The sequence below is a fragment of the Papio anubis genome, chromosome 16 (assembly GCF_008728515.1).
Source record: "Papio anubis isolate 15944 chromosome 16, Panubis1.0, whole genome shotgun sequence".
NCBI lineage: Eukaryota > Metazoa > Chordata > Mammalia > Primates > Cercopithecidae > Papio > Papio anubis.
In genome coordinates this window covers 19,523,707-19,551,611 of record NC_044991.1, presented here as the reverse complement: position 1 = coordinate 19,551,611, position 27,905 = coordinate 19,523,707, and the positions used below count along the sequence as shown (strand labels likewise).

At 44.5% G+C, this 27,905-nt stretch overlaps 1 protein-coding gene across 4 annotated transcripts in view; it reads left to right on the top strand.

The window, feature by feature from the left end:
• Nucleotides 1-27,905, top strand: part of RNF185 (ring finger protein 185) — a 46,164-nt gene that overhangs the window by 3,155 nt on the left and 15,104 nt on the right. For 3 of the 4 annotated variants that reach the window (XR_001892225.3, XM_003905450.5, XM_031656368.1), the window contains one exon: nucleotides 23,762-23,985. Coding sequence is in view for 3 of the 4 variants with exons in the window: in XM_003905450.5 (XP_003905499.1) it covers nucleotides 23,810-23,985 (176 nt within the window). In the remaining variant the exon portion in view is untranslated. Of the gene's footprint in view, nucleotides 1-15,675; nucleotides 16,976-23,761; nucleotides 23,986-27,905 lie in introns of those variants that run through there. The other variant, XM_031656369.1, reaches the window with a different exon arrangement.

Genomic DNA, 27,905 nt, shown 5'->3' with positions numbered 1-27,905 from the left:
GATTTCCTGACCTCGTGATCCACCCGCCTCAGCTTCCCAAAGTGCTGGAGTTACAGGCTTGAGCCACCGACATTTTTCTTTTTTGTTTTGAGATGGCGTCTGGCCGTGTTGCCCAGGCTAGAGTGCAGAGGCGTGATCTCAGCTCACTGCAAGCTCCGCCTCCTGGGTTTGCACCGTTCTTCTGCCTCAGCCTCCGGAGTAGCTGGGACTACAGTCGCCTGCCACCATGCCTGGCTATTTTTTTGTATTTTTAGTAGAGATGGGGTTTCACTGCGTTAGCCAGGGTGGTCCATCTCCTGACCTCGTGATCTGCCTGCCTCGGCCTCCCAAAGTGCTGGGATTACAGGCATGAGCCACCATGTCTGGCCAGCTTTTTACATTTTTAAATGATGAGAAATAAAAGAATAATAATATTACATAGGTGACAATTATAGGAAAATAAAATTTCAGTGTTCATTTCAGCCACACCCATTTATTTATATTTATACATATATATTTACATATTGTCTTTGGGTACTTTAATGCTACTCAGTGGAGTTGATTAGTTGCCATAAAAACCATATGGTCGACAGAGTCTGAAGTATTTACTCTGTGGCCCTTTACGGAAAAAAATTGCCAATTCTTGACCTGCATCATGTACTTTTTTTTTTTTTTTTTGAGACAGTGACTCGCTCTCTTGCCCAAGGTGGAGTGCAGTGGCACAAACGTAGCCTACTACAACCTTGACCTCCTGGGCTCAAGCCATCTTCCCACCTCAGCCACCCAAGTAGTTGGGACTACGGGCACATACCACCACACCCAGCTAACTTTCAAATTTTTTGTAGAGACGAGGTCTCACTATGTTGCCCAGGCTGGTCTCAAACCCCTGAGCTCAAACGATTCTCCTGCCTCAGCCTCTCAAAGTGCTAGGATTACAGGTATGAGCCACCACTCCCAGCCATATATTGTTTTTCAACTTTTTATTTTATTTATTTATTTATTTATTTATTTTTTATTTTATTTATTTTTTTTTTTTGAGACGGAGTCTCGCTCTGTCGCCCAGGCTGGAGTGCAGTGGCCGGATCTCAGCTCACTGCAAGCTCCGCCTCCCGGGTTCACGCCATTCTCCGGCCTCAGCCTCCCGAGTAGCTGGGACTACAGGCGCCCGCCACCTCGCCCGGCTAGTTTTTTGTATTTCTTAATAGAGACGGGGTTTCACCCTGTTAGCCAGGATGGTCTCGATCTCCTGACCTCGTGATCCGCCCGTCTCGGCCTCCCAAAGTGCTGGGATTACAGGCTTGAGCCACCGCGCCCGGCCTATTTATTTATTTTTGAAACGGAGTCTTCCTCTGTCGTCCAGGCTTGAATGCAGTGGCGCGATCTCGGCTCACTGTAACCTCCACCTTCCGGGTTCAAGCTATTCTCCTGCCTCAGCCTCCTGAGTAGCTGGAACTACAGGCGCACACCACCTCGCCTGGCTAATTTTTGTATTTTTAGTGGAGACAGGGTTTCCCATGTTGGCCAGGATGGTCTCGATCTCCCGACCTCGTGATCCACCTGCTTCAGCCTCCCAAAGTGCTGGGATTACAGGTTTTAGCCACCGTGCTTGGCCCCTTATTATTATTATTTTTTAGATGGAGTTTCACTCTTGTTGCCCAGGCTGGAGTGCGATGGCACAATCTCCGCTCACTGCAACCTCTGTCTCCCAGGTTCAAGCAATTCTCCTGCCCCAGCCTCTCAAGTAGCTGGGATTACAGGCATGTGCCATCACACCCGGCCAATTTTTATATTTTTAGTAGAGATGGGTTTCACCATGTTGGCCAGGCTGGTCCTGAACTGCTGACCTCAGGAGATCCACCCGCCTTGGCATCCCAAAGTGCTGAGATTACAGCCGTGAGCCACTGCGCCCGGCCCTTTTATTTTGAAATAATTTTAACCTTATACTAAACTTGCAAAAATAATCCACAAACTTTCTGTGTATTTGTCATCTAACTTCACCTAATGTCAAAACTGTACATAATTATATCAAAATTATCCAAACAAGAAATTTAACATTAATACAATATTACTAGCTAATCTAGAGACTTCATTCAAATTTTGCCATTTGTCCTACTATATCCTTTTTCTGTTTCAGGACCCGATCCTGGATCCTACATCACATTTAGTTATCAAGTCTCCCTGGTGTCATCAGATATCTGAGACAGTTCCTCATTGTCTTTTTTTTTTTTTTTTTTTTTTTTTTTTTTTTTTTTTTGAGACGGAGTCTCACTCTGTCACCCAGGCTGGAGTACAGTGGCACGATCTCAGCTCACTACAACCCCCCACTGCCGGGTTCAAGCGATTCTCCTGCCTCAGCCTCTGGAATAGCTGCGATTACAGGCGTGTGCCGCCATGCCCAGCTGTTTTTTGTATTTTTAGTAGAGATGGGGTTTCACCATGTTGGGCAGGCTGGTCTTGAACTCCCAACATCAGGTGATCCACCTGCCTCAGGCCTCCCAGAGTTCTGGGATTGCAGGTATTGCCACCACACCCGGCCTGCATTTGCACTAAAATTTATTTTCTTTAAATTTTTTGTCTGTTTGTTTTTGAGACAGAATTTCACTCTTATTGCCCAGGCTGGAGTGCAGTGGTGCGATCTTGGCTCACTGCAACATCTGCCTCCTGGGTTCAAGCGATTCTGCTGCCTCAACCTCCCGGGTAGCTGGGATTACAGGCATGCACCACCACGCCCGGCTAATTTTGTATTTTTTTTTTTTTTTTTTAGTAGAGACGGGGTTGCTCCATATTGGTCAAGCTGGTCTTGAACTCCCGACCTCAGGTGATCCATCTGCCTCAGTCTCCCAAAGTGCTGAGATTACAGGTGTGAGCCACCGCTCCTGGCCATTTGCACTCAAATTTATGAGGGTTCCAGTTTCTCCGCATCCACAACAACACTTGTTATTGCCCACTAAAAAAATTATATCTCTCCTAGTGGGTGTAAAGTGATATCTCATTGTGGTTTTGATTTGCATTTCCTTAATGGCTGACGATGATGATGATGTTCTTATTGGTCATCTGCATATCTTATTTGGAGAAATGTCTGTTTAGCTCTTTTGCTCATTTTGTAATTGACTTATTTGTTATCATGTACAACTTTGAATGTAGGTATTCAAAGAGTTTGCAGATCCCTTGAAACAACTCAATGATCTGACCTGCAAATTCTGAGGCAATGCCAGTATCTCCCTGATCTGAATGTAGTTGGATCTGGACATACTGAAGCACAAAGTAAATTTCCATTTGAGGCTACTGACCACGCAGAGCTTGACTCAAACCCAGCCACTTCTGGCCATGTGGAGTTGGAGTGGCCATGGTCAAGTGAAAGAAAGGGTACTGTTTGTGTCCAGAAATGAGGTTGTCAACCAAGATATGATAAGACCAGTTGGGGAGCCTTCATTTTGGGTGCTACTCTGGTGTATGTCTGGTTATAGGCAGGGAGTCGAGGAGTCAGTGGTGGTTTGAATGCTCAGGACTAGCTGCTCATAGCTACATAACTACAGTGCACCTAGGCCTATCTTGATCCTACAGCATTCAACTGTAACCAGACCATCTTGGACATGTACCTTGAAACAAGCAAAAACTTCAGTAATGTAAATTGTGAAAGTAACATATGCTTATTTTATTATTATTAATTTTTAGAGATGGAGTCTTGCTCTGTTGCCCAGGCTGGAGTGCAGTGGCACAATGCTGACTCACTGCAGCCTCCATCTCCTAGATTGTAGCAATTCTTGTGCCTCAGTTCCCGAGTAGCTAGAATTACAGGCACGTGCCACCATGCCCGACTAATTTTTGCATTTTTAGTAGAGGGGGGTTTCATGATCTTGGCCAGGCTGGTCTGGAACTCCAGACCTCATGAGAGTGATCCACCTGCCTCAGCCTCCCAAAGTGCTGGGATTACAGGCATGAGCCACCTTGCCCCGCCAATGTGCTCATTTTAGACATTTTGGAAAATGCAGAAAAATCTTCATCTCCCCACCCTAATCATCCCTAGCTCTAGTATCTAGAGAACCTCTGTTACAGTTGCTATATTTCCTTCTTATTTCCTGCCACGGGGCACATTTGTTTTTTTGTTTTTTTTTTTTTTTTTGAGACGGAGTCTCGCTCTGTCGCCCAGGCTGGAGTGCAGTGGCTGGATCTCAGCTCACTGCAAGCTCCACCTCCTGGGTTCACGCCATTCTCCTGCCTCAGCCTCCCGAGTAGCTGGGACTACAGGCGCCTGCCACCACGCCCGGCTAATGTTTTGTATTTTTAGTAGAGATGGGGTTTCACTGTGTTGGCCAGAATGGTCTCGATCTCCTGACCTCGTGATCCGCCAGCGTTGGCCTCCCAAAGTGCTGGGATTACAGGCGTGAGCCACCGTGCCCGGCCCACGGGGCACATTTGTGATAGTTGGAATCACACACTGTACACAGTTCCATATCTTGCTTTTTCTTATTAAAATCTAAAACTGAAGAAAAAACACATTTTAATGTTAATGTCTCCATGTTTTTGCCAGCCATCTCTATAAGCATTACTTCTTTTTTTTTTTTTGGCGGGGAGGACAGAGTCTGGCTCTGTTGCCCAGGCTGGAGTGCAATGGTGCGATCTCGGCTCACTGCAACCTCTGCCTCCCAGGTTCAAATGATTCTCCTGCCTCAGCCTCCCGAGTAGCTGGTATTATAGGCACCTGCCACCACACCCAGCTAATTTTTGTGTTTTTGGTAGAAACGGGATTTCACGATGCTGGCCAGGCTAGTCTCGAACTCCTGATCCCAGGCGATCCACCCACCTCAGTCTCCCAAAGTGTTGGGATTACAGGCGTGAGCCACCGCGCCGAGCCTATAAGCATTACTTCTGATGGCCTGCATAGATTTCCATTTCCTTAACTGTTCATTTATTCAATAAGTCTTACTGTGTAGACATAATGTGTATAATAAGCACTTGGTATGTTCTTAGTGGGATAGAAATGTAGTTTTGATTTTTTTAAATAAGGAACATAGATTTTCTTATAATTTTTTTTATTGTGGTAAGATGTACATAGCATAATATTTACTGTTTTAACTAATTTTATTTATTTAAATTTTTTTGAGATAGGGTTTCACTCTGTGGCCTAGGCTGAAGTGTAGTGGCAGCTCACTGTAGCTTCAACCTTTGGGGCTCACGCAGTCCTCTTGCCTCAGCCTCCTAAAGTGCTGGGATTACAGCAGTGAGCCATTGTGCCTGGCCGTTTTTAACTATTTTTAAATGTACAATTCAGTGGCATTAAGTAAATTCACAATGTCGTATAACCATCACCACTATTTCCAAAACTTTTTCAGCTTACCAAACAGAAACTCTACCCATGAAGCAATAACTCCTTATTCTCTCCTCCCCCTAGCTCCTGGTAACCTCTGATCTACTTTCTATCTCTATGAATTTGCCTATTCTAGATATTTCCAATAAGATTCTAATAAGAAAATCACACAATATATGACCTTTTATGGAAATTAGGGGTTTTTTTTTTTTTCCTTTTTTTTTCTTTTTTTTTTTTTTTTTTTTTGAGACAGAGTCTCACTCCGTTGTCACCCAGGCTGAGTGCAGTGGTATCATCTCAGCTCACTTCAACCTCCGCATCCTGGGTTCAAGCAATTCTTGTGCCTCAGCCTCCCAAATAGCTGGAATTACAGGCGCTTACCACCACACCTGTCTTATTTTTGTGTTTTTAGTAGAGATGGGGTTTTGCCACTTGCCCAGGCTGGTCTCGAACTCCTGACCTCAAGTGATCTGCCCGCCTTGGCCTCCCAAAGTGCTGGGATTACAGGCATGAGCCACTGTACCTGGACCTAGTTTTTTTAATTGTAGTGAAATTCATATAAAATTTACCATCTTAACCATTTTTTAAGTATACAGCTCAGTGGTATTAAGTATGTTCATATTCTGGAAGCATCACCACCATCTACCTCCAGAACTGTTTTCGTCTTGCAGAAGTAAAACTCTGTGTCTGTTAAACAATAACTCCCTATTTCTTTTTCACCCTAGCCACTACCAACCACTATTCCACTATCTATGATTTTAAGTACATCATATAAGTAGAATCATACAAGTAGAATCATACAGTATTTGTCCTTTTTTTTTTTTTTTGAAGATGAGATCTAACCATGTGGCTGGTGTCAGACTCTTGGGTTTAAGCGATCTTTCTGCCTCAGCCTCCCAAGTAGCTGGGGTTACGTGTGGGCACCACCGCACCCAGCTTAGTATTTGTCTTCCTTTGACTGACTTATTTCACTTAACATGATGTTCTTGAGGTTCATTTATGTTGCAGCATATGTCAGAATTTTTCTTCCTTTTGAAGATAAAATGATATTCCATTGTATGTATTTTGCTTATCCATTCATCTGTTGATGCACACTTGGATTGCTTCCATGTTTCAGCTATTGTGAATACTGCTACTCTTTGCGACCTTGCTTTCAATTATTTGGGTACATATCTAGAGGTAGAATTGCTGGATCATATGGTAGTTCAGTTTTTAAGTTTTTTGAGGAACCTCCGTGCTGTTTTCCACAGCAGCTGTACCTTTACATTCCCACCAACAGAGCACAAGGGTTCCATTTCTCTACATCCTTGCCAAAACTTGTTATTTCCCGGTTTTATAAAAATAGTAGTCATTCTAATGGTATCTCATTGTGCTTTTGATTTGCATTTCCCTAATGATTAGTGATGTTGAGCACACTTCTGTGTGCTTTTGGGACATTTGTATATCTTCTTTGAAGAAATGTCTCTATTCAAGTCCTTGGCCCCCTCCACCCTTTTTAAATTTTTTTTTGAGACAGAGTCTGTCTCTCTCTTGCCCAGGCTCGAGTGCAGTGGTGGAATCTGGGCTCACTGCAACCTCTTGCCTCCTGGGTTCAAGCAGTTCTCTTGCCTCAGCCTCCCAAGTAGCTGGAAGTACAGGTGTGTGCCACCACACCTGGCTAATTTTTTTGTATTTTTAGTAGAGACAAAGTTTTGTCGTGCTGCCCAAGCTGGTCTCGAACTTCTGACCTCAAGTGATCCGCCTGCCTCAGCCTCCCAAAGTGCTAGAATTACAGGTCTGAGTCACCATACCTGGCCCCACTTTTGAATTAGGTTGTTTTGTTGTTAAGTTTTAGGAGTTCTTTGTGTATTCTAAATATTAATTCCTTTTCAGATATACGATTTGCAAATATTTTCTCCCATTCTGTGAATTGCCATTTACTCTATTGGTAGTGTCTTTTTATGCACAAAAATTTTAAATTTTTATGAAATCTCTTTTGTCTACTTTTTCTTTTGTTACCTGTGCTTTTGGTGTCATTCCAAGAAATCATTGCCAGAAATACAGTTTTTAAAGTCATGACCAAGTGGCTGCTGGTTTAAAATTCTCAGAGGTGGCCCTAATTGCTGCCTGGTTATCATACCCTACTTCTCTTTTTTTAATTTTTTTTTTTTTTTAAAGACAGGGTCTCTCTGTCGCCCAGGCTGGAGTGCAGTGGCGTAATCTCAGCTCACTGTAACCTCTGCCTCCCGGACTCAAGCAGTCCTCCATCTTTGCCTCTTGAGTAGTTGGGACCACAGGCATGCACCACTGCTCTTGGCTAATTTTTGTATTTTTTGTAGAGATGGGGTTTTGCCATGTTACCCAGACTGGTCTCAAACTTGTGGGCTCAAGTGATCTGTCTGCCTCCACCTTCCAAAGTGCTGGGATTACCAGCTGAGCCACCACGCCCGGCCTTCAAACCCTACTTCTCTACTCTGCTGTAGATGACATGAGTCCATCTCTTCATTTCACTGGTCATTGGGAACAAAGCATCCTGTCTTCCAGCTGGCCTAAGGACATGCAAAGATTAAAAGCAGCAATTCTATGTTCATTGAGCCAGATTGTATCTGCTTCTATGGAAATGGCCTAGGGGACTGACTGGCCATTCTGTCCTGGGTCCAGTTGCCAGGTTAATTCCTATGATAGTTTCTATAGCGCCTGACTCTGATACTCACTCTCCCAGTTGCTCCTCAGAAGTGCCTTGTGATGTAACAATGATGTGGTTTTTTTTTTTTTGAGACAGAGTCTAGCTCAGTTGCCCAGGCTGGAGTGCAGTGGCGCGATCTCGGCTCACTGCAAGCTCCGCCTCCCAAGTAGCTGTTCTCCTGCCTCAGCCTCCCAAGTAGCTGGGACTACAGGCGGCTGCCATCACACCCGGCTAAGTTTTTTTTGTATTTTTAGTAGAGACGAAGTTTCACCATGTTAGCCAGGATGGTCTTGATCTCCTGACCTACTGATCCGCCTGCCTCGGCCTCCCAAAGTGCTGGGATTACAGGCGTGAGCCACCACATCTGGCCAGATGTGGTTTTTATTTTTTATTTATTTAATTTATTTATTGAGACAGAGTCTCACTCTGTCACCCAGGGTGGAGTGCAGTAGCACGATCTTGGCTCACTGCAGCGTCCACCTCCTGGATTCAAGTGATTCCCATGTCTCAGCCTCCCAAGTAGCTGGGATTACAGACATGTGCCACCACGCCCAGCTAATTTGTATTTTTTGGTAGAGACAGGGTTTCACCATGTTGGCTAAGGTGGTCTTGAACTCCTGACCTCAGATGATCCACCCACCTTGTACTCCCAAAGTGCTGGGATCACAGGTGTGAGCTACCACGCTTGGCCAGGTTTTTATTTTTTAATATTTATTTATTTATTTTTGAGACAAGGTCTTTGTATGCTGCCCAGGCTGGTCTGAAACTCTTGGCCTCAAGCAATCCTTCTGCCTCAACCTTCTGAGTAGCTGGCTTGTTCCACTGTGCCTGGCATGGTGGGGGTTGTTAAAGATGATCAGGTCTCTGAATACAGGAGTGGATCCTGGGCAAAGCCCAAGGAAGTTTCTTGTGTTTTTCTTAACACTCTCATCTCTGCCAAGGTACTTCTTAGTGTGATAAGCTTTTTGTTTTTTAATGGTTACATTCTGACTTGGTTATAAACTCCTTGAGCACAGGAACCAGGACCTTCTCTGATTTATTTATTTGTTTGTTTATGAAACGGGGTCTCACTCTGTCGCCCAGGCTGGAGTGTAGTGGCACAATCCTAGCTCACTGCAACCTCCGCTTCCTGGGCTCAAGCGATTCTTCTGCCTCAGCCTCCCTAGTAGCTGGGATTACAGGCGCCCACCACCAAGACCAGCTAATTTTTTTTTTTTGTATTTTTAGTAGAGATGGGGTTTCACTATGTTGGCCAGGCTAGTCTTGAACTCCTGACCTCAGGTGATCTACCTGCCTCGGCCTCCCAAAGTGCTGGGATTACAGTCGTGAGCCACGGCACCTGGCCCTCTGATTTATTTTTATCATGGGCCTAGTAGTTGGCATTCTCTGAGTGTTTGCCAAATAGCACTGGTAACAGATATAATGGAGGTGGCTCAAGGCACAAGACCAATTTGTAAAAGTCAATATTATAGACTTTTCAAAATGGTATCATTTTGGTTTTCTCTTTAATCACAGTTGGTCCTAGTCAGGACCTCCTGTTGAAAGAAGAGAGAGGCTGGGCGCAGTGGCTCATGCCTGTAATCCCGGCACTTTGGGAGGCCGAGGCAGGCGGATCACCTGAGGTCAGGAGTTTGAGACCAGCCTGACCAACATGGAGAAACCCCGTCTCTACTAAAAATACAAAATTAGTCAGGTGTGGTGGTGCATGCCTGTAATCCCAGCTACTCAGGAGGCTGAGGAAGGAGAATCTCTTGAACCTGGGAGGCAGAGGTTGCGGGGAGCCGAGATTGCATCATTGCACTCCAGCCTGGGCAACAAGAACGAAACTCCATCTCAAAAAAAAGAAAGGAGAAGTGAGATCATTGTTTTGTCAAGTATATACAGGGTATTAAAATCTAAAGTTTTCTACTTAATTGGTTGGATCTTGTTAGCCTTATTGTTTTTATACTCTACCTTCAGAATATTTTAGAGGTCTTTAGCTCAACCTCAGGTAAAATATTAATGACATTTTATAGAATCTGAAGTAATGAGGTTTCACTGACAGTGTGAAAATAAAAGTTAAATCTGTCTAGGTGTGGTGGCTAATGCCTGTAATCCCAGCATTTTGGAAGGCTGAGGTGGGCGGATCACTTGAGGTCAGGAGTTCAAGACCAGCCTGGTCAACATGGGGAAACTCTGTCTCTACTAAAAATACAAATAAATTAGCCAGGCGTTGTGGTGCACACCTGCAATCATGAATTCAGAATATTAATCTTACTGCTTCCTCCTTAGTTTCTTTGTCTTATGGGGGTAGGCACTGTTTCATACTTATTTAAAATAATAACAAGGCTGGGCGCGGTGGCTCATGCCTGTAATCCCAGCACTTTGGGAGGCCGAGGCAGGCGAATCACCTGAGGTCAGGAGTTTGAGACCGGCCTGGCCAACAAGGTGAAACCCTGTCTCTACTAAAAATACAAAAATTGGCCGGTTGTGATGGTGCACACCTGTGGTCCCAGCTACTCGGGAGACTGAGGCAGGAGAATCGCTTGAACCCAGGAAGCGGAGGTTGCAGTGAGCCAAGATCGTGCCACTATACTCCAGCCTGAGCAACAGAGTGAGACCCCATCTCAAAAAAAAAAAAAAAAAAGCAAAACCCTTATTTTGTAGATTTTTCTCATGACAAAGGGATGGCAGGAACAATTGTTCCCCATTTGCAGGTAAGGACACTGGCATAGTGAGTGACAGACCTGAGCCTTAGGCTAAGTCCTCTGGCTCCAGATTATTCCTTTCACGGTGTTACACTAGAAATTCACAGCCCTTAATTGTTGTCTGTCCAGTCTGAAGAGCTTTTCTTTAAAACACTGTTTTCCTCAGCTGTATTGGTTTGATTGAAATTAAATCCCCTTCATTCATTCACATACCTTAATCAAACATCTACTTCCTGTCAGGCACTGTGCTGTTGGCCCTAGGAGGTATCTCACTAGAGCGGGTAATAGTTCAGTGGATAACCAAAACTCTGTGTATGTTATCTTTAATGATGGCGGGGGGGTACCAATTTGAGAAAACTTGAAACTTCTAGTTGCAGATCCCTGAATTTTTTTTTCATTTGTGTAAGAGTTTTGGGTAATACTTTAAAAAAAAAAATGACTCTTATGTAACATTTCCAGTTCTGAACAGCGTGTTTTGCTCTTGTAGGATACTGATTTTCCACAACTCTAGTTGGCTATATTGAGTTGTACAGTTCTAATTGCTCCTGGGCATCAGATCTGTCAACTCTCACACAGACACACACACACACACACACACACACACGTGGATATCAGGTGCTCCTGAGGCACCTAGCCTTGTGCTGAGTAAGGAACCTGGAAGCTGGGTATCCGCTTGAGGAGATGCCCAAGAACAGATCATTGAGTTACCATTTGTTAAGGACATTGACTTGGGTTGGGAAGCTTTGCCTCTGACTAAGTCTGTGACCATGGACAAGTGACCTAACTACTCTGAGCCTTTATTTAACATCCCAAGCGATACTAATGATGATACAGTGGTGTTTACCTAAAGGCCATAAAGATTAAATGAGATAATTCATGTAGAGGGCTGAGCAGAGTGTTAGCTGATGTTACTTATAGTGATAAGATATATAACAAGTGTCCCCTAATTTTAACACTTGGGGAAAATCTGATTTTCTCTGGGTCAAATTGTGTCTAATTTTAGATTTCCTCTCAGCTCATAAACATACACAGTTCTGATGTCTCATTTATTCTGCAGTCAAGGAACGATGCTCATTGAGAAAGGAAAGTTGTGACTCATTTACTCAGCAAATTAACCAAGTACCTGCTGGTTGCATGTCTCTATGAGGAATATACAAAAACAGTTTACCTTCAGTGAACTCAGAGAGACCTTAAAAAGGAGGGGGATTAACATTTCATGAGTACTTAACCTATGTGCCAGGCAGTATGCTAGTCCCGTACTGTTTAATCTCTGTTTTTTTTTTTTTTTTTTTAGATGGAGTCTCGCTTTGTCACCCAGGCTGGAGTGCAGTGGTGTGATCTTGGCTCACTGCAAGCTCCGCTTCCCAGGTTCACGCTATTCTCCTGCCTCAGCCTCCCGAGTAGCTGGGACTACAGGCGCCCGCCACCACGCCTGGCTAATTTTTTGTATTTTTAGTAGAGACGGGGTTTCACCGTGTTAGCCAGGATGGTCTTGATCTCCTGACCTCATGATCTGCCCGTCTCGGCCTTCCAAAGTGCTGGGATTATAGGCGTGAGCCACCACGCCCGGCTATCTCTATTTCTTAGAACTGTCTTCTGAGGAACGTATTAGCCTCATTTTAGCAAATGAGAAAGACAAAGGCTCAGAGAGAAAATAACTTGTGTGAAGTCACAGAATAAGTTGCAGAGCTGAGATTTGAACTCAGCCATCACATTCCTCTGTGCTGTGCTAGTTTTTAAGGAAAAAAGTTAAGGAACATTTTATGACAAGGCAGCTTCTTGGATGATACTTAAAAGTTTGTGCCAGTGGTAGTACAAATCCCATTTCACTCTTTAAAAAAAAAAATTTTTTTTAATTTAAGAAACAGTCTCGGCCGGGCGCGGTGGCTCAAGCCTGTAATCCCAGCACTTTGGGAGGCCGAGACGGGCGGATCACGAGGTCAGGAGATCGAGACCATCCTGGCTACTACAGTGAACTCTCAGTTTCACAAAATACAAAATCCTAGGCTGCTTAGGTGGCGGGTGCCTGTAGCCCAGCCACTGGGAGGCTGGAGGCAGGAGAAGCATGTGAACCCGGAGGCAGAGCTGCAGTGAGCTGAGATCCGCCACTCACTCCAGCTCAGGAGGATAGACTCCGCCCAAAAAAAAAAAAAAAAAAAAAAAAAGAAATAGCCCTTCCTGCCTCCCAGGGCTGGAGCACAGGGCATCACTAGCTCTCACTGCAGCCTTGAGCTCCTGGGCTCAAGTGATCATCTTGCCTCAGCCTCCCAAGGAGCTACAACTACAGGCACACACCACCATACCTGGCTAATTTTTAAAATTTTTTGGTGATGGGGTCTCACTATATTGTTCAGGCTAGTTTTGAACTCTTGGCCTTAACTGATCCTCCTGCCTCGGCCTCCCAAAGTGCTAGGATTACAGGAGTGAGCCACCATTCTTGGCCTCCATTTTGTCCTTTTAAAAAATGAAACCTGGTAATTTTTCAAAAATAACTGAAGCTTAAAACCCAACAAATGATCAAAACATTCTCTGTATTTGAAAATAATGGAAGAGGCCGGGCGTGGTGGCTCATGCCTGTAATCCCAGCACTTTGGGAGGCCTAGGTGGGCGGATCACCTGAGGTCAGGAGTTCAAGACCAGCCTGACCAACATGGTGAAACTCTGTCTCTACGAAAAATACCAAAAAAATTAGTTGGATGTGGTGGCGGGTACCTGTAATCCTAGCTACTTGGGGGGCTGAGGCAGGAGGATCGCTTGAACCCAGGAGGCGGAGGTTGCGGTGAGCCGACATCACGCCATTGCACTCCAGCTGGGCAACAGAACGAGACTCTGTCTCAAAAAAAAAAAAAAGTAGTGGACGAAAATGTGAAAAAGTAGGAACAACTGACTCTAGAATCCCCATTCAAATATGTGTTATCGCTGGGCATGGTGGTTAATGCCTGTAATCCCAGCAATTTGGGAGGTCAAGGCTGAGGCAGGTGGATCGCTTGAGCCCAGGAGTTCAAGACCAGCCTGGGCAGCATGGTGAAACCCCATCTCTGCAAACAAACAAAAAAACTAGCTGGGTGTGGTGGCACACACCTGTAATCCCAGCTACTTGGGAAGCTAAGGTGGGAGGATCATTTGAGCTTGGGAGGTGGAGGCTGCAGTGAACTGAGATTACACCATTGCACTCCAGCCTGAGTGCCTGAGCGAGACTCTGTCTCAAAATATATTTATGTGTGTATTTGTGTATGTGTATGTTTAGAAATTGTCCTATCTCTAAGGCCTGGCACAGTGTGTGGAACGTAATGAATCTTACTAGCAAGTTAGTGAATTTAAACTATCTTCCCAGGCTGCCAAGATTATATTTCTCGTTTCACTTAACTTATATTCTCCGGGCCAGGCACAGTGGCTTACACCTGTAATCCCAGCACTTTGGGAGGCTGAGGTGGGTGGATCACCTGAGGTCAGAAGTTCAAGACCAGCCTGGCCAACATCGTGAAACCCCGTCTCTACTAAAAATACAAAAATTAGCCGGGCATGGTGGTGGGTGCGTGTAATCCCAGCTACTCAGGAGGCTGAGACAGGAGAATTGCTTGAACCCGGGAGGTGGAGGTTGCAGTGAGCCAAGATCATGCCATTGCACTCCATCCTGGGCAACAAGAGTGAAGCTCTGTCTCAAAAACAAAACAAAACAAAACAAACATATATTATCTTTTGGAAAACATACATGTCATTGTCAGGGACATAGGGAAACAAATGTCTTACGTATTTCTCATAGGAATATAAATTGGCACATCTTCCCTGGGGGTATTCGGCACTATCTCAAAGTTACAAATATAAATACTTTGACCCTGCAGTTCTACTTCTGGGATTTATACTAATGATATAGTCAAGCAGTCTCGAAGGTAGAGAACAGGTATGTTGGGTTCAGGAATAAGGAGAGACTTTTCAGCCTATATCCTTTTGTTGTACCTGTATACATGTTACTTATTAAAAAAAATAAAATTGTTAAAATTTCTGAGATAATTAATATTCTAAGGACCATTCACACCTCAGTTGTGAATGTACTTAATTCAGATTGCTTTCCTTTTTGTCCTCTACTGAGATCTGAATATATTGGACCTTTCACATCTTTTATTTTGTAATTTGAGATGAGATCTCTCTGTGTTCACCAGGCTGGTCTCGAACTCCTGGCCTCACGCAATCTTCCCATCTTGGCCTCCCAAAATGCTAGGATTACAGGCGTGAGCTACCATGCTTGGCCTATTTTTTCCTGAGTATTAACACAGTACTCACTATAGAAAAGGTGGCAAGTACATGTAAGTATTTTTTAAAGCTTAAGAAATTTGTCCATAAGTCCACTGTCCAGAGACTACTACCGTTAATATTTTTGACCTCTTTTTTTGGTATCTTTTTAACCTGCTGATAACAAATAAATTCAGGTTTTTTAAATTTTTTGAGACGGAATTTCGCTCTGTCCCCCAGGGTGGAGTGCAGTCGCGCAATCTTAGCTCACTGCAATCTCTGACTCCTGGGTTCAAGCTATTCTCCTGCCTCAGCCTCCCAGCTGCTCGAAATCCTGGGTTCAAGCAATCTGCCTGCCTCAGCCTCCCAAAGTGCGGTGAATGTAGGCATGAGCCACCGCACCTGGCCACATATATATTCAATTTTGTATACAATTTTACATCCTGCTTCCTTCTTTTCCCTTCCTTCCTTCCCTCCTTCCTTCCTTCCTTCCTTTTTTTCTTTTCTTTCTCTCTCTCTCTCTCTCTCTTCTTTTCTTTTCTTTCTTTTCTTTCGAGTTGGAGTCTTGCTCTGTCACCCAGGCTGGAGTGCAGTGGCGCGATCTTGGCTCACTGCAAGCTCCGCCTCCTGGGTTCACGCCATTCTCCTGCCTCAGCCTCCCGAGTTGCTGGGACTACAGGTGCCCGCCACTACGCCCGGCTAATTTTTTGTATTTTTTAGTAGAGATGGGGTTTCACCATGTTAGCCAGGATGGTCTCGATCTCCTGACCTCGTGATCTGCCCGCCTCGGCCTCCCAAAGTGCTGGGATTACAGGCGTGAGCCACCGCGCCCGGCCCATCCTGCTTTTTTCACTTAACATTATGTCATATAATTGAAATTCCTATGTAAGCAAAATCTCTGTGGAAGCATTATTTTTAGTGGCTATGTAATCTATTACGTGGATGTACCAGTTTATTTAATGGGAGCTAGATGGGGAGAAAAAGAGACGTTAAAATCATGGAGCCCTTTGGAAGGTTAGGCAGATCTGGGTTAGGTACCAGATAGGGTATGTGGGCCCGGCAGGCCAGGGCTGAAGGGCCCTAAGAATCAAAATCTTTTCTTCTTGCCTTAGTCCCAACCCTTGCTGCCTTACCATCCTTATATATGCCCTGGGCTTCGGGTACACTGAACTCAGCACAATGAATTATGCACTTGTTTCTTGTGCTGTGTCTACATCTTTCCCAGCATTCTCTGTCTTCAGGTACCATGTACACACTGTCAGTTCCCAGTACACTGGGTTGCCTTTGTTGGTTTACTTGTTTGTGTCTCCCCTTAGACTGAAAAAAAATGTTTTATTTCTGTATCTTGAATGCCTGGCAAATAATAGGATCTTCAATGAATCTTTGAAGATTCATTCTTATCTACTAAGTAGATAGGAAGATTAGAGGGAACCAGAGAAAAGGACCAGTGCAGCCCCAGTGAAAAGAAGCCAGTCCTTTCAGCCTTCTCTGTGCTTCTGATCCTATATTTGAGGGCCAGATCTCCGTGGGCTAGCCTCGGGACCTAAACACCACTTAGACTTTAAAATTTCAAAGCTGGTTTCTGTGTGTTCTAAGTTCCAATAAACTTATTCAGAGTTCTTCCCATTCCAGCCTTCTGTGAGTGTGACGTAGACATTCTTGGAATGCAGGTCCCATTTCTGCCTACGTGTGGTCCAGCAGCAGTCTAATGAGCGGTGCAGACAGGCTGAGGCACGCCAGGGTTCCTGGCAGAAAGCTTCCATGTGAATAAGCATGTGTCCACAGAAATGAGACCTCTGCTGGGATTGTGCAAGTTATTTATCACCCAAATTCGTAATCTTCATACTGAAGATTAACGTTTCTAGGTGTCTCGCTATACCCTGGTCTCGAAATTCTTGGAGTTAAAGGGGCAGATAAGGCAGATTATGAATTCCTACAGTTCTCTAGAACTTGATAATTGAATTTAAGAATGCTACAGAGAGATTTCCTCATGAGATCAAGTTCCCTGGTGGTTCCTGCAGGGATATTCAACTCTTGTGTTCTCTTTCTTGCTCAGTTCCTGTGAGGTGAGCCAGGCCAAGTGGACCAAAGGCCAGCTCTGGGAAGGTAATATATTGAAGATACTGGGTCAGTCAACTTCAGCCGCCAGGCTCTGTGTTCCTAGAGGATCATTAAGTACTGCAAATCTGCCTTAGTCCCAGCACCACACGTGTCGCCCTGGACATCTCAAAGTTAGGGCTGTTTTTCAAAACTAGGTGTGAACTTATTTCTTAAAATGATCAGCTGTGTTCCAGTTGGACCAAATGCTGATTGATCTGAATTTAGCAGATTTGTCCCTTACCCCCCAGGTTTATCTGATCTCTCTGTAGTCCCTGTGGCTTGTAGCTGGGTAGGCCCTGAGGTTTCTGTCCCTCTAGAATAGTGTATTTTGTTGGTATTGCTTTGTGCTATTGATAGAGCTGTACCCTCTTCTAGAGCTGGGTTTCCAAAACTCTGTTAATTAGAGAATCGTCTAGGGCAGAAAGTGAGGGCTACATTAAAAACATACAGATTCTTAGGCCTGATCTAGGTCCAGATCCTGTTTAAATCTCTGAAGGGATCTGGGAACCAGATCTTTTGGGGGGAGGGTGAGAGGATGCTTTGTTTAAGAAAAACAGTCAAAAACAACAACAACAAAAGAAAAAATAGGTGAGTTTGATGGAACCTCTTGTTTAGAGTTCTTAAAATTAACCTATGTGCCTTTAGCTCCTGTACTAGACTCCAAGACCTCAACTTGGTCTTGTTCTTCTTTGTAACTCCTCCACAGTTGGTAGCACCAGACCTCAAATGTAGTTGGCATTGGAAAACTGTTGGTTGGTTGAATGAATAAATGGATGAATGATTAATTTACTCTGCACTCATTTCAAAGGGCACAAAAGTTACAACATTGCACAATAAATTTGAGGGAAGACAAAGACCAGGTATTTAATTTTGTAAAGCAGTAATAGAGTAACATAAGAATGAAGAGAGTGCTGATGTTGTGTTAGGAAGTCTGAATTTGGCACTGCATGGTATCCTGGCCTTAGGCAGTCCTCTAATGTCCCTGGCCCAGTCCTCATCTGTAAAATGGCATGAGTATAAAATGCAGTGATAGATGTGAAATGCTTTGAAAACTAGAGAGTGGATTCTGGTCAGGAGAAAAGAATGGTCAGAGTAGGGACAGGGGCATAGAACTAGCCACAGCCAGGTTGCTTTGTGGTCAGGTCAAAGTCTGTAGCTTCTACAGGGACCATGAGAAATTTTAGCAAGACGGCCATATAGGTATGCTCAGGACCTGATTCTTTTTCTGCCTAGTTCCTGAGCCAATCAGGAACCTCTATGTTTTAGATCACTGTCCCAGTCCTGGCAGGCCCATATGGTTCTGTAGGTGCTCAGTAAACAATCCCCAGGAGAACAGCTGTGGGGCCCAAATATGTTACAAAGAAAAGTTGGTGACCAGCCAGCTAGGAGTTGACCAAAGTCAGTCATGTGTGCCCATCCTCACTCAGCAAATATTTGAGTGCCTGCTAGGATGAGGCTCTAGAGCCTGGGTGGGGACCACATGGTGTCTACTAAGAATTACAAGGAGAGTGATACGGCCTGCCTACAGTTGGGACATGCAGGCCTGTCTCAGTGCCTGGCCTGGCACAAGGCTGCCACTCCCTGCAAACTCTGAACTGACCTGTTACTGTCCCTTAACCATTCCCACTCCAACACCTACCTTAATCCTGGTTGTCCCCTTATGCCTGTGTAGGAGTATGGGCCATGCACAGCTTTGTTGGGTCCAGGAAGTGGGTTGGCAGTGGACCAGGTTACATGGTATGAAATGTGTGCCTCCCCAACAGCAACAGCCCTGTCCTGCCTTGGTGGGCCCTCCAGGTCACTGTGTTATTTCATAGGGCCACCTCAGTAGCCCTGTAGGAGGCACGATACTCTCGCTTTTCAGGTGAGAAAAGAGATTCAAATCATCAAGGGATCTACCATGGCCATATGGACAGTCAGTGATGGAACCAGGACTTGAACTCAGAACATTCAGGATTGGGGAAAACTGGAACATGGGGGGGAGGGGGAGAAATTTTATGTATTATTATTCTTTTGACTGATTTCAAAAGTAATACATGTAAAGGCCAGGTACAGTGGCTCACACCTGTAATCCCAACACTTTGGGAGGCTGAGGTGGGTGGATCACCTGAGGTCAGGAGTTCAAGACCAGCCTGGCCAACATGGCGAAACCCTGTCTCTACTAAAAAATACAAAAATTAGCTGGGTGTGGTCATGATCACCCATAAGCCCAGCTACTCAGGAAGCTGAGGCAGGGAGAATTGCTTGAACTTGGGAGGTAGAGGTTGCAGTGAGCCGAGATCACATCACTGCACTCCAGCTTGGGCGACAGAGTGAGACTCGTCTCAAAAAAAGAGAAGCAAAAAAAATAATACATATAAAAATGTCAGTAATACATGTAAAAATAATAATACATGTAAAAAAAAATACATGTAAAAATCACCTCTACATCCTTACTGATATCGAGATAATCGCTATTAACAGTTGAGTATGTTCTTCTACATTGTACATTCATAGCTCTCTGCATCCTCAAACTCCTGGGCATAAGTGATCCTCCTGCCTTGGCCTCCGAAAGTACTAAGGTTATAGGCATGAGCCACCATGCCTGGCCTAAAGCCATTTTCTAATACCTATATTCATTATTGTAACATATGTAATATACTTCACATTTTATGATTTCCTTTTTAAAAATGTTCTTGTGAAAGTAATACTTGTTTGTTGTAAAACATTGAAACAGGGTAAGAATATAATAATTCAATGTTTCCTAGCCCTTATAATCCCAGAAATAACTGTTGATGGTTTAATGTGTATTTTCTAGGCATTTTCTGTGTGTGTGTTTGTGTGTGTGTGTGTGTGTCTGCCTGTCTGTGTATGGATCCACATACATACATACTCATATACATACTTAGTTTTTACCCAAATAAGTTTATATACATACTCTTCTACAGCTTAATCTTTTTAAAAAAGTACCTTTTATTGGAGCTAGCCGCAGTGGCTCATGCTTGTTTTCTCAGCACTTTGGGAGGCTGAGGCAGGAGAATTACTTGAGCCCAGGAGTTTGACTACCCTGGGCAACACAGACCTCGTCTCTACAAAATAATTTAAAAATTAGCTGAGCATGGTGATGTGCACCTGTAGTCCTTGCTACTTAGGAGGCTGAGGCAGGGGATTGCTTGAGCCCAGGAGGTTGAGGCTGCAGTAAGATGTGATTGCACCACTGCACTCCAGCCTGGGCAACAGAGCGAGACCATCTCAAAAAAAGAAAAAAATACCTTTTATTGTAATTTTCAAACACACACACAGACTATTACAGTGAACCTCCATTCATCACCCAGCTTCAACAGCCAACTTCCTTGTTCTTGTTTCATCTTTTCTCTCCATTTTTATTTTCCCCCCCTGGAGTATTTTAAAGCAAATCCCAAATACTTTATTCCTTCAAAAATATGTGTCTCTATCAGGTCAGGATTTGTTTAAAAAAAAAAAAAAGATATCATTATGATACCCAACAAAATTAACAGTAATTCCCTTTTTTATATATATATATATTTTTGAGACAGGGTTTCTCTCACTCTGTCACCCAGGCTGGAGTGCAGCAGCACAGTCACGGCTCACTGCAGCCTCCACCCCCCAGGCCCAAGTGATCCTCCCACCTCAGCCTCTTGACTATCTGGGACTACAGTTGTGTACCACCACACCCAGCTATTTTTTGTTTGTTTGTTTGTTTTTTGTTTTTTGTTTTTGAGACAGTCACTATGTCACTTGGGCTGGAGTGCAGTGGTACAATCTTGGCTCACTACAACTTCCGCCTCGCAAGCTTAAGCAATTCTGCCTCAGCCTCTGGAGTAGCTGGGACCATAGACGTGCATCACCACACCCAGTTAACTTTTTTTTTTTTGTAGAGATAGGGTTTCACCGTGTTGCCCAGGCTGGTCTCAAACTGCTGAGCTCAAGCGATCCACCCACCTTGGCCTCCCAAGGTACTGGAATTATAGAGATGAGCCACCATGCCCAGCCAACAATAATTCCTTCATATCGAGTAATACCTAGGCTAAACAGTTTTTGTCAGTCATGTCACCAGAGTCTTTGTACAGTTGGTTTGCTTGAATCTTGTTCCAGTAAGATCCACATACTACAAGTGGTTAGAATATCTCATATCTCAATCTATAACCCCAATCCCGTCCATGCTATTTATTTTTTGTGGAACTTTATTATTTGTCCTGTAGAAAGTCCCACATTCTGAGTCATTTAATAGTTGCACCTATCCTCCATATTTTCTGAAAATGGGTAATTCATTTTATTTATTTATTATTATTATTATTGAGATGGAGTCTCTCTCTGTCACCCAGGTTGGAGTGCAATGGCACAGTCTCAGTTCACTGCAACCTCTGCCTCCCAGGTTCAAGTGGTTCTCATGCCTCAGCTTCTCAAGTAACTGGGATTACAGGTGTGCGCCACCGTGCCCAGCTAATTTTTGTATTTTTAGTAGGGACAGGGTTTCACCATGTTGGCCAGGCTTGTCTTGAACTCCTGACCTCAGGTGATCCTCCTGCCTCGGCCTCCCAAAGTGCTGGCATTACAGGCGTGAGCCACCATGCCCGGCTGGTAATTCATTTTAGATGCTTGATTAGTGTCTGAGTTTTAAAGCAAACATGCTGCATTGGTGGTGCTGTGTACTTCTGTTGCATCACATCAGGAGGCTGATGTGATTGATCTGACTTTATGGTTGTCTTTCCAAAATCTATATGCATAATTTTTAATGTTTTAAGATTTTTTTTTTTTAAAAGAAACACACATAGGTTGGGTACTTAGGATTGTTGAGCTGGAATAATGAGGAAAGACAATAATGCGGCTCTCAAAACTGGGTTTTATCCTAAGATGAAGAGAGCACATGTAATATGGAGAGGAGGAAGATCAGGGAGAAGGTCTTGGAGCCGAGGCCAGTGCATGGCAGTGGTGCTGCCAGCAGCCAGCTACCCTTCTGGGACATTATGTAAAATGATGTAACTGAGTGAAAAAGTGGTGGTGAGCCGACCTCCTCTCCCTGCTCAAGTCACTGAGCTGGTATTGTGGTAAGGGATGCTCATGAGGCCAGAGCTCTGAGTGTGAAGGAAGGAAGCTTTCTGGGTCTGAGAAGGCTGTAACTTTTTGGTCCTTGTTTTGTCATACTCTGGAAGCTGACCTCAGGGCGACCTTGTGGTGTTCCAGTGGTAAGTCCTAAACTTGTGAAGGGGCCGCTTGTTTTGGAGATAATAGTAGGTTAAGATGACCTGGAGAGGCACAGTCTGAGAGCTGGAGGGGGCCACCTAGGACACCAGGGAGTCCAGTGCCTCATTTTACAGATGAGAAAATTATGATCAGTAGAGGGGAAGGGAGGTTCCCAAAACCACCTAGGAAGCTAGAGGCTGAGCCCAGTATCCAGGCCTCCACTTCTCTGACTGTGGTAGCCAGCCAACATTTCCTACTTGGAATTTCTGAGATGATGAGGGTGGCCAGATAAGGCTCCTGACAGATTCTTAATGTGCATCAACAATTTCTGGGTATTGCTTGGTGTTGGTTTTATCCTCTTTCTTGTTCAACTCCTGGCTGGGTTCTTTGACTTGGAGGTGGTAGTCAACAGTGGTCTGTTTATACCAGCATTTAGTGGCCAGTTTAGTATGTAGTGGTACGGTGCAAACAGGGTGTCCATGAGTCCCAGTCTCAGCCCCATGTTAGTCAGCTAGCTGAGGTAACTGCAGTTTCCTAAAGAAATTGGACCAGATCAAGATTGTCCAAAACATAGTATGAGTGTGCCAGATGATATCAGGTGTATGAGGGTAAACTTTTCATTTGTTACTTTTATATTAACCTTTTTACTTATGGTTAAATATTACTGGTTTTCCATTTATAGCAGTGATATAAACCTCTTCTTCAAATGTACTGAGGCTGAAAAGTTGATGTATTTAGATAAAATAAAGGGAATAGTATTCCAATGTGGCAGGAGGAGGATTGAAAAAGATTGCAATATGGAAGACCTTGGACCAGATGATCTTTCTGGTCCTTTTTAGCTTCCTAACCTTTCATAGTTAACAGGAGTTTCTTAATATTCTGGCATGTGGGCTGGGCGTGGTGGCTCACACCTGTAATCCCAGCACTTTGGGAAGCTGAGGCAGGTGGATCACCTGAGGTCAGGAGTTCAAGACCAGCCTGGCCAACATGGTGAAACCCCATCTCTACTAAAAATACAAAAATTAGCCAGGTGTAGTGGCAGGCGCCTGTAATCCCAGCTACTCGGGAGGCTGAGGCAGGAGAATCACTTGAACCCGGGAGGCAGAGGTTGCAGTGAGCCAAGATTGTGCCACTGCAGTCCAGCCTGGGCAACAGAGTGAAACTCCGTCTCTCAAAAAAAAAAAATTCTGGCATATGCCAATCACAACCTTCCTGGCTTAACAGATTCACCTGCCAATATAGAGGCTGGACAGCCTGAATATTCCATTTAATTTAGCATATATTTGTCACCTGGGTTGATTATCGTGGGAGAATGTAAAGATGAGTGAGACAAGGTCCTGGTTCCTGTGGAGAACTATCTTGAGGCTGCTCTGTATTTGTGGAGTTTGTGTATCTGTGATACATTCTGGACCATGTTCATGAGAAGTTTCTGGGTCACTGTCCTCTGGGTCGTGCCCTACAACTCTTATCTTCTGCAGCGCTTTGGGAAGTCTGCTCAGGGATTCAGTCATAATTAGCTCTGGAGCTGAGAGAAGACAGGAATGTTGGCATGGAATCTGGGGGGAGAGGGCTGCAGAAATGGGCAGTCAAGAGTTCTCTGCCTTTTAGGATTTCCCTGGGGAGAGTCTTCACTCAGAGCTTCGCTGACAGCCAAGGATGGCAAGCAAGGGGCCCTCGGCCTCTGCATCTCCTGAGAACTCCACTGCAGGGGGCCCCAGTGGGAGCAGCAATGGCGCTGGCGAGAGTGGAGGTCAGGACAGCACTTTCGAGTGCAACATCTGCTTGGACACAGCCAAGGATGCCGTCATCAGCCTGTGTGGCCACCTCTTCTGGTCAGTATCCCTGCTCCCCTGCCAGAGAGCAGATTGCCATGTTTGGAAAGCCCGTGACCCTGGACGGTTTGGAGCAGAATGCTTCCTGCTCACGTTGGGAATACACTCAGGCTCAACAGACAGGAGACCTGAGTTCCCATCCCAGCTCTGCTACCAATGAGCTGGGTGACCTTGGGCAAATCCTGTCTCCACTCTGAGCTCCTTCTCCCCATCTGTAAAGTAATAATACTTACCATTTAGTGAGCACTTACTACCTGCTACTTGCTGTGCTGAGCCTAGAGGTAGTATAGCATAATGGTTATAAGCAAGGACTGTGGAACTGGGCTTCCTCTTTCTGAAGCTTGACTCTGCCACCTTCCTGTTTAACCTTGGGCAAGGTGCTTACACACATTCCGCCTCATTTTACAGGGTTCTTTGCAAGTATTAAATGCAAGTATTAATGTAAAAGGCTTAGAAGAGCACATAACTTGCGGTAAATAGTATGTGTTAGCTATGACTGTAATTGTTACTATATTTTATGTTTATGTATAGATATATACACACATCAAAATGAAGTGTCAAGGTCGGTGTCTGTTCCAGCCTTGATGGTTACAGGAGCCCTTTCTGGCTCTGAGAACCTAGGTGAAGGTTGAATTTTGTTTTCTTGGTTTTTTTTTTTTCTTCTTCTTCTTTTTGTCTTGAGATTTTGAGCTGAACCTTGAAAGGTCGATCGAAAAATGCTAGGTAAGGTGAAGGGTGTGTGTGTCCCCCCAAGGCAGGGAGTTTCTAGGGATAGGCGCATGCACTGTTGGACTCATCTGAGACCCTTGAGGCTACTGTATACCTCTCACAGCACTCTGGATGAGGGTCTGGGAGTGTTAGGAAAAATAATGGTTACGGGAGTATTGGGCCAGATTATCAAACCCAGATTCGACTAAAGGGACGTAGAGGTAATGAATATTTTTGAGCAGAGAAATCATGTGAAGAAAAGGCAATTTAAACAATATTTAAGGAATTTTAAGTTGGCAACAGCATAAAACATCCATTTATTGGTGAACAAATAGAATGGAGCAGAGATTTTTGTTCTTGAGGCTCTTGCCCTAATTACTGTTTTGTGTAAAAGCTGTTGTGATCCGCATTCTCCTAGAAATTCAGGATACTTCAGGGTATCATAAAACCAGGACTTGAAATGATTGACAAAAGTAAGAATTAAAAGACAGGATACCCCTGATTTGATTATATGAATGTATCAAATTATCACATATAACACAAAAAATGTGTACAGCTATTATGGCTGGGCTCCGTGGCTCACACCTGTAATCCTAACACTTGAGAGAGAGAGGCCAATGCAGGTGGAGATCACTGAGCCCAGGAGCAAGATGAGTCCGAGCAAATACAGTAAGGCCCCATCTCTACAAAAAAATTTAAAAACTGGTCAGGCATGGTGACAGTGCCTGTAGTCCTAACTACTCGGGAGACTAAGGTGGGAGGAAGGCTTGAGCCTAGAATCTGGATGGCCAAGCAGTGAGCTTGCTATGGTTGTATGACTGCACTCCCAGTCTAGGGTGGGATAGAGAGAGACTCCTGTCTCTAGAAATATATATATATTCTGGGCTGGGTATGGTGGTTTTACGCTTCTAAATCCAGTGCACTTTGGGAGGCTAAGGGCAGATCACGCAGGTCAGGAGATCAAGACTATCCTGGCTAACACCGGGTGAAACCTCATTCTACTAAAAATACAAAAAATTAGCTGGCGTGGGCGATGGGGTGCCTGTAGTCCCAGCTGCTGGGGAGGGGCTGAGGCAGGAGGATGGCTGAACTCCGGAAGTGGAGCATGCAGAGTCAGAGATTGCTTCACTGTATCTACAGCTGCAAGGACAGAGCAAGACTCCATCCCCTAAAAATATATATATATATATATATATATATATATATATATATTCTGGCTAAAAGTAGTGGCTCATGCTTTATAATCCCAGCACTTTGGGATGCTACTGGAGGCTGATCACTCTGAGGTCAACAGCCTGAGACCAGCCTGGCCAACATGGTGAAACCCCTCATCCCACTAAAAACAAGAAAATTAGCTGGGTGGTGGTATGTACTCTATAATCCCAGCTACTCAGGAGGCTGAGGCAGGAGAATATCTTGAACCTAGGAAATGGAGGTTGCAGGGAGCTGAGATCACCCCACTGCACTCCAGACTGGGAGACAGGGTAAGACTCCGTCTAAAAAAAAATGTGTGTGTGTGTATTTATTAAATTTTATAAGTATAAATGTTAAGATTATAAATTTAAATTGTATAATGTATTATATATATTAACTATATATAACTATATTTATATTTAAATGTACAGCTATTGTGTATCTTTATGTGTGTGTGCGTGGAGACAGCCTTGCTCTGTTGCCCAGGCTGGAGTGCAGTGGTGCAGTCTCGGCTCACTTGCAACCTCTGCCTCCCGGGCTCAAGTGGTTCTCCTGCTTCAGCCTCCTGAGAAGCTGGGACTACAGGAGTGCACCACCACTCCCGGCTAATTTTCTTTTTGTATTTTTAGTAGAGATGGAGCTTCGCCATGCTGACCAGGCTGGTCTCAAACTCCTCACCTCAAGTGATCCATCCACATGGACCTCCCAAAGTGCTAGGATTACAGGCGTGAGCCACCATGCCTGGCCCTGTGTCAATTTTTGTTTTGGGAGGCTGCCCACCTCAGCCTCCCAAAGTGCTGGGATTACAGGTGTGAGCCACCACGCCCACTATCTTTTTTTTTTTTTTAAGGCAGAATACCATTGGAAAGAACACAGACTCTAAAATGAACAGATGCTTCCAGTCTGGATGGTGTGTCCCTGAGCAAATCTGCTAGCTTCCCTGTACTTTGGTTTCGTCATCTGTGAGATGGAGATAAATGGCACTGTCTCATTGGTTAATGTGACCATCCAGTGACATTAAGAAATGAAAAGCTATTCAGCCACAGCGTGGCACACAGTACAGTCATGCAGCACATAACGACATTTTGGTCAACGATGGACTATATATACAACAGTGGTCCCACAAGATTTATGATGGACCTGAAAAATTCCTATAATCTAGTGATTTCATAATGTTATAGACTAGTGCATTGCCTTTTCTATGTTAGGTATGTTGGACTTTTTGTTTGTTTGTTGTTTTTTTAAGATGGAGTCTCACTCTGTTGCCCAAGGCTAGAGTGCAGTGGCATGATCTTGGCTCACTGCAACCTCTGCCTCCCAGGTTCAAACGATTCTTCTGCTTCAGCCCCCCGAGAAGCTGGGATTATACGTATGTGCCACCACACCTGACTAATTTTTGTGTTTGTAGTAGAGACAGGGTTTTACCATGTTGGCCAGGCTGGTCTCGAACTCCTGACCTCAGGTGATCCACCCGCCTCAGCCTCCCAAAGTGCTGGGGTTACAGGCGTGAGCCACCATGCCCAGCCTGGTTTTGGGGTTTTTTTGAGATGGAGTCTCACTGCATCACTAATGCTGGAGTGCAGTGGCACTCCAGATTAAGTAGCATGATCTCAGCTCACTGCAACCTCCACCTCTCAGGTTCAAGTTGATTCTCATGCTTCAGCCTCCCATGTACCTGGGATTACAGGCATGTGCCACCACACATGGCTAGTTTTTGTATTTTTAATAGAGATGGGGTTTCACCACGTTGGCCAGGCTGGTCTCGAACTCCTGACTTCAAATAATCTGCCCACCTTAGCTCTCAAAGTGCTGGGATTACAGGCGTGAGCCACCACACCTTGGCTCTATGTTAGGTATGTTTAAATACACAAATATTTACCACTCTGGTACAGTTGCCTATGACATTCACATGCTATTCAGGTTTGTAGCTTATTAGCAATAGGCTATACTATGTAGCCTAGGTGTGTAGTATGCTATTTCATCTAGGTTTGTGTAAGTACACTCTCTGATGCTGCTCA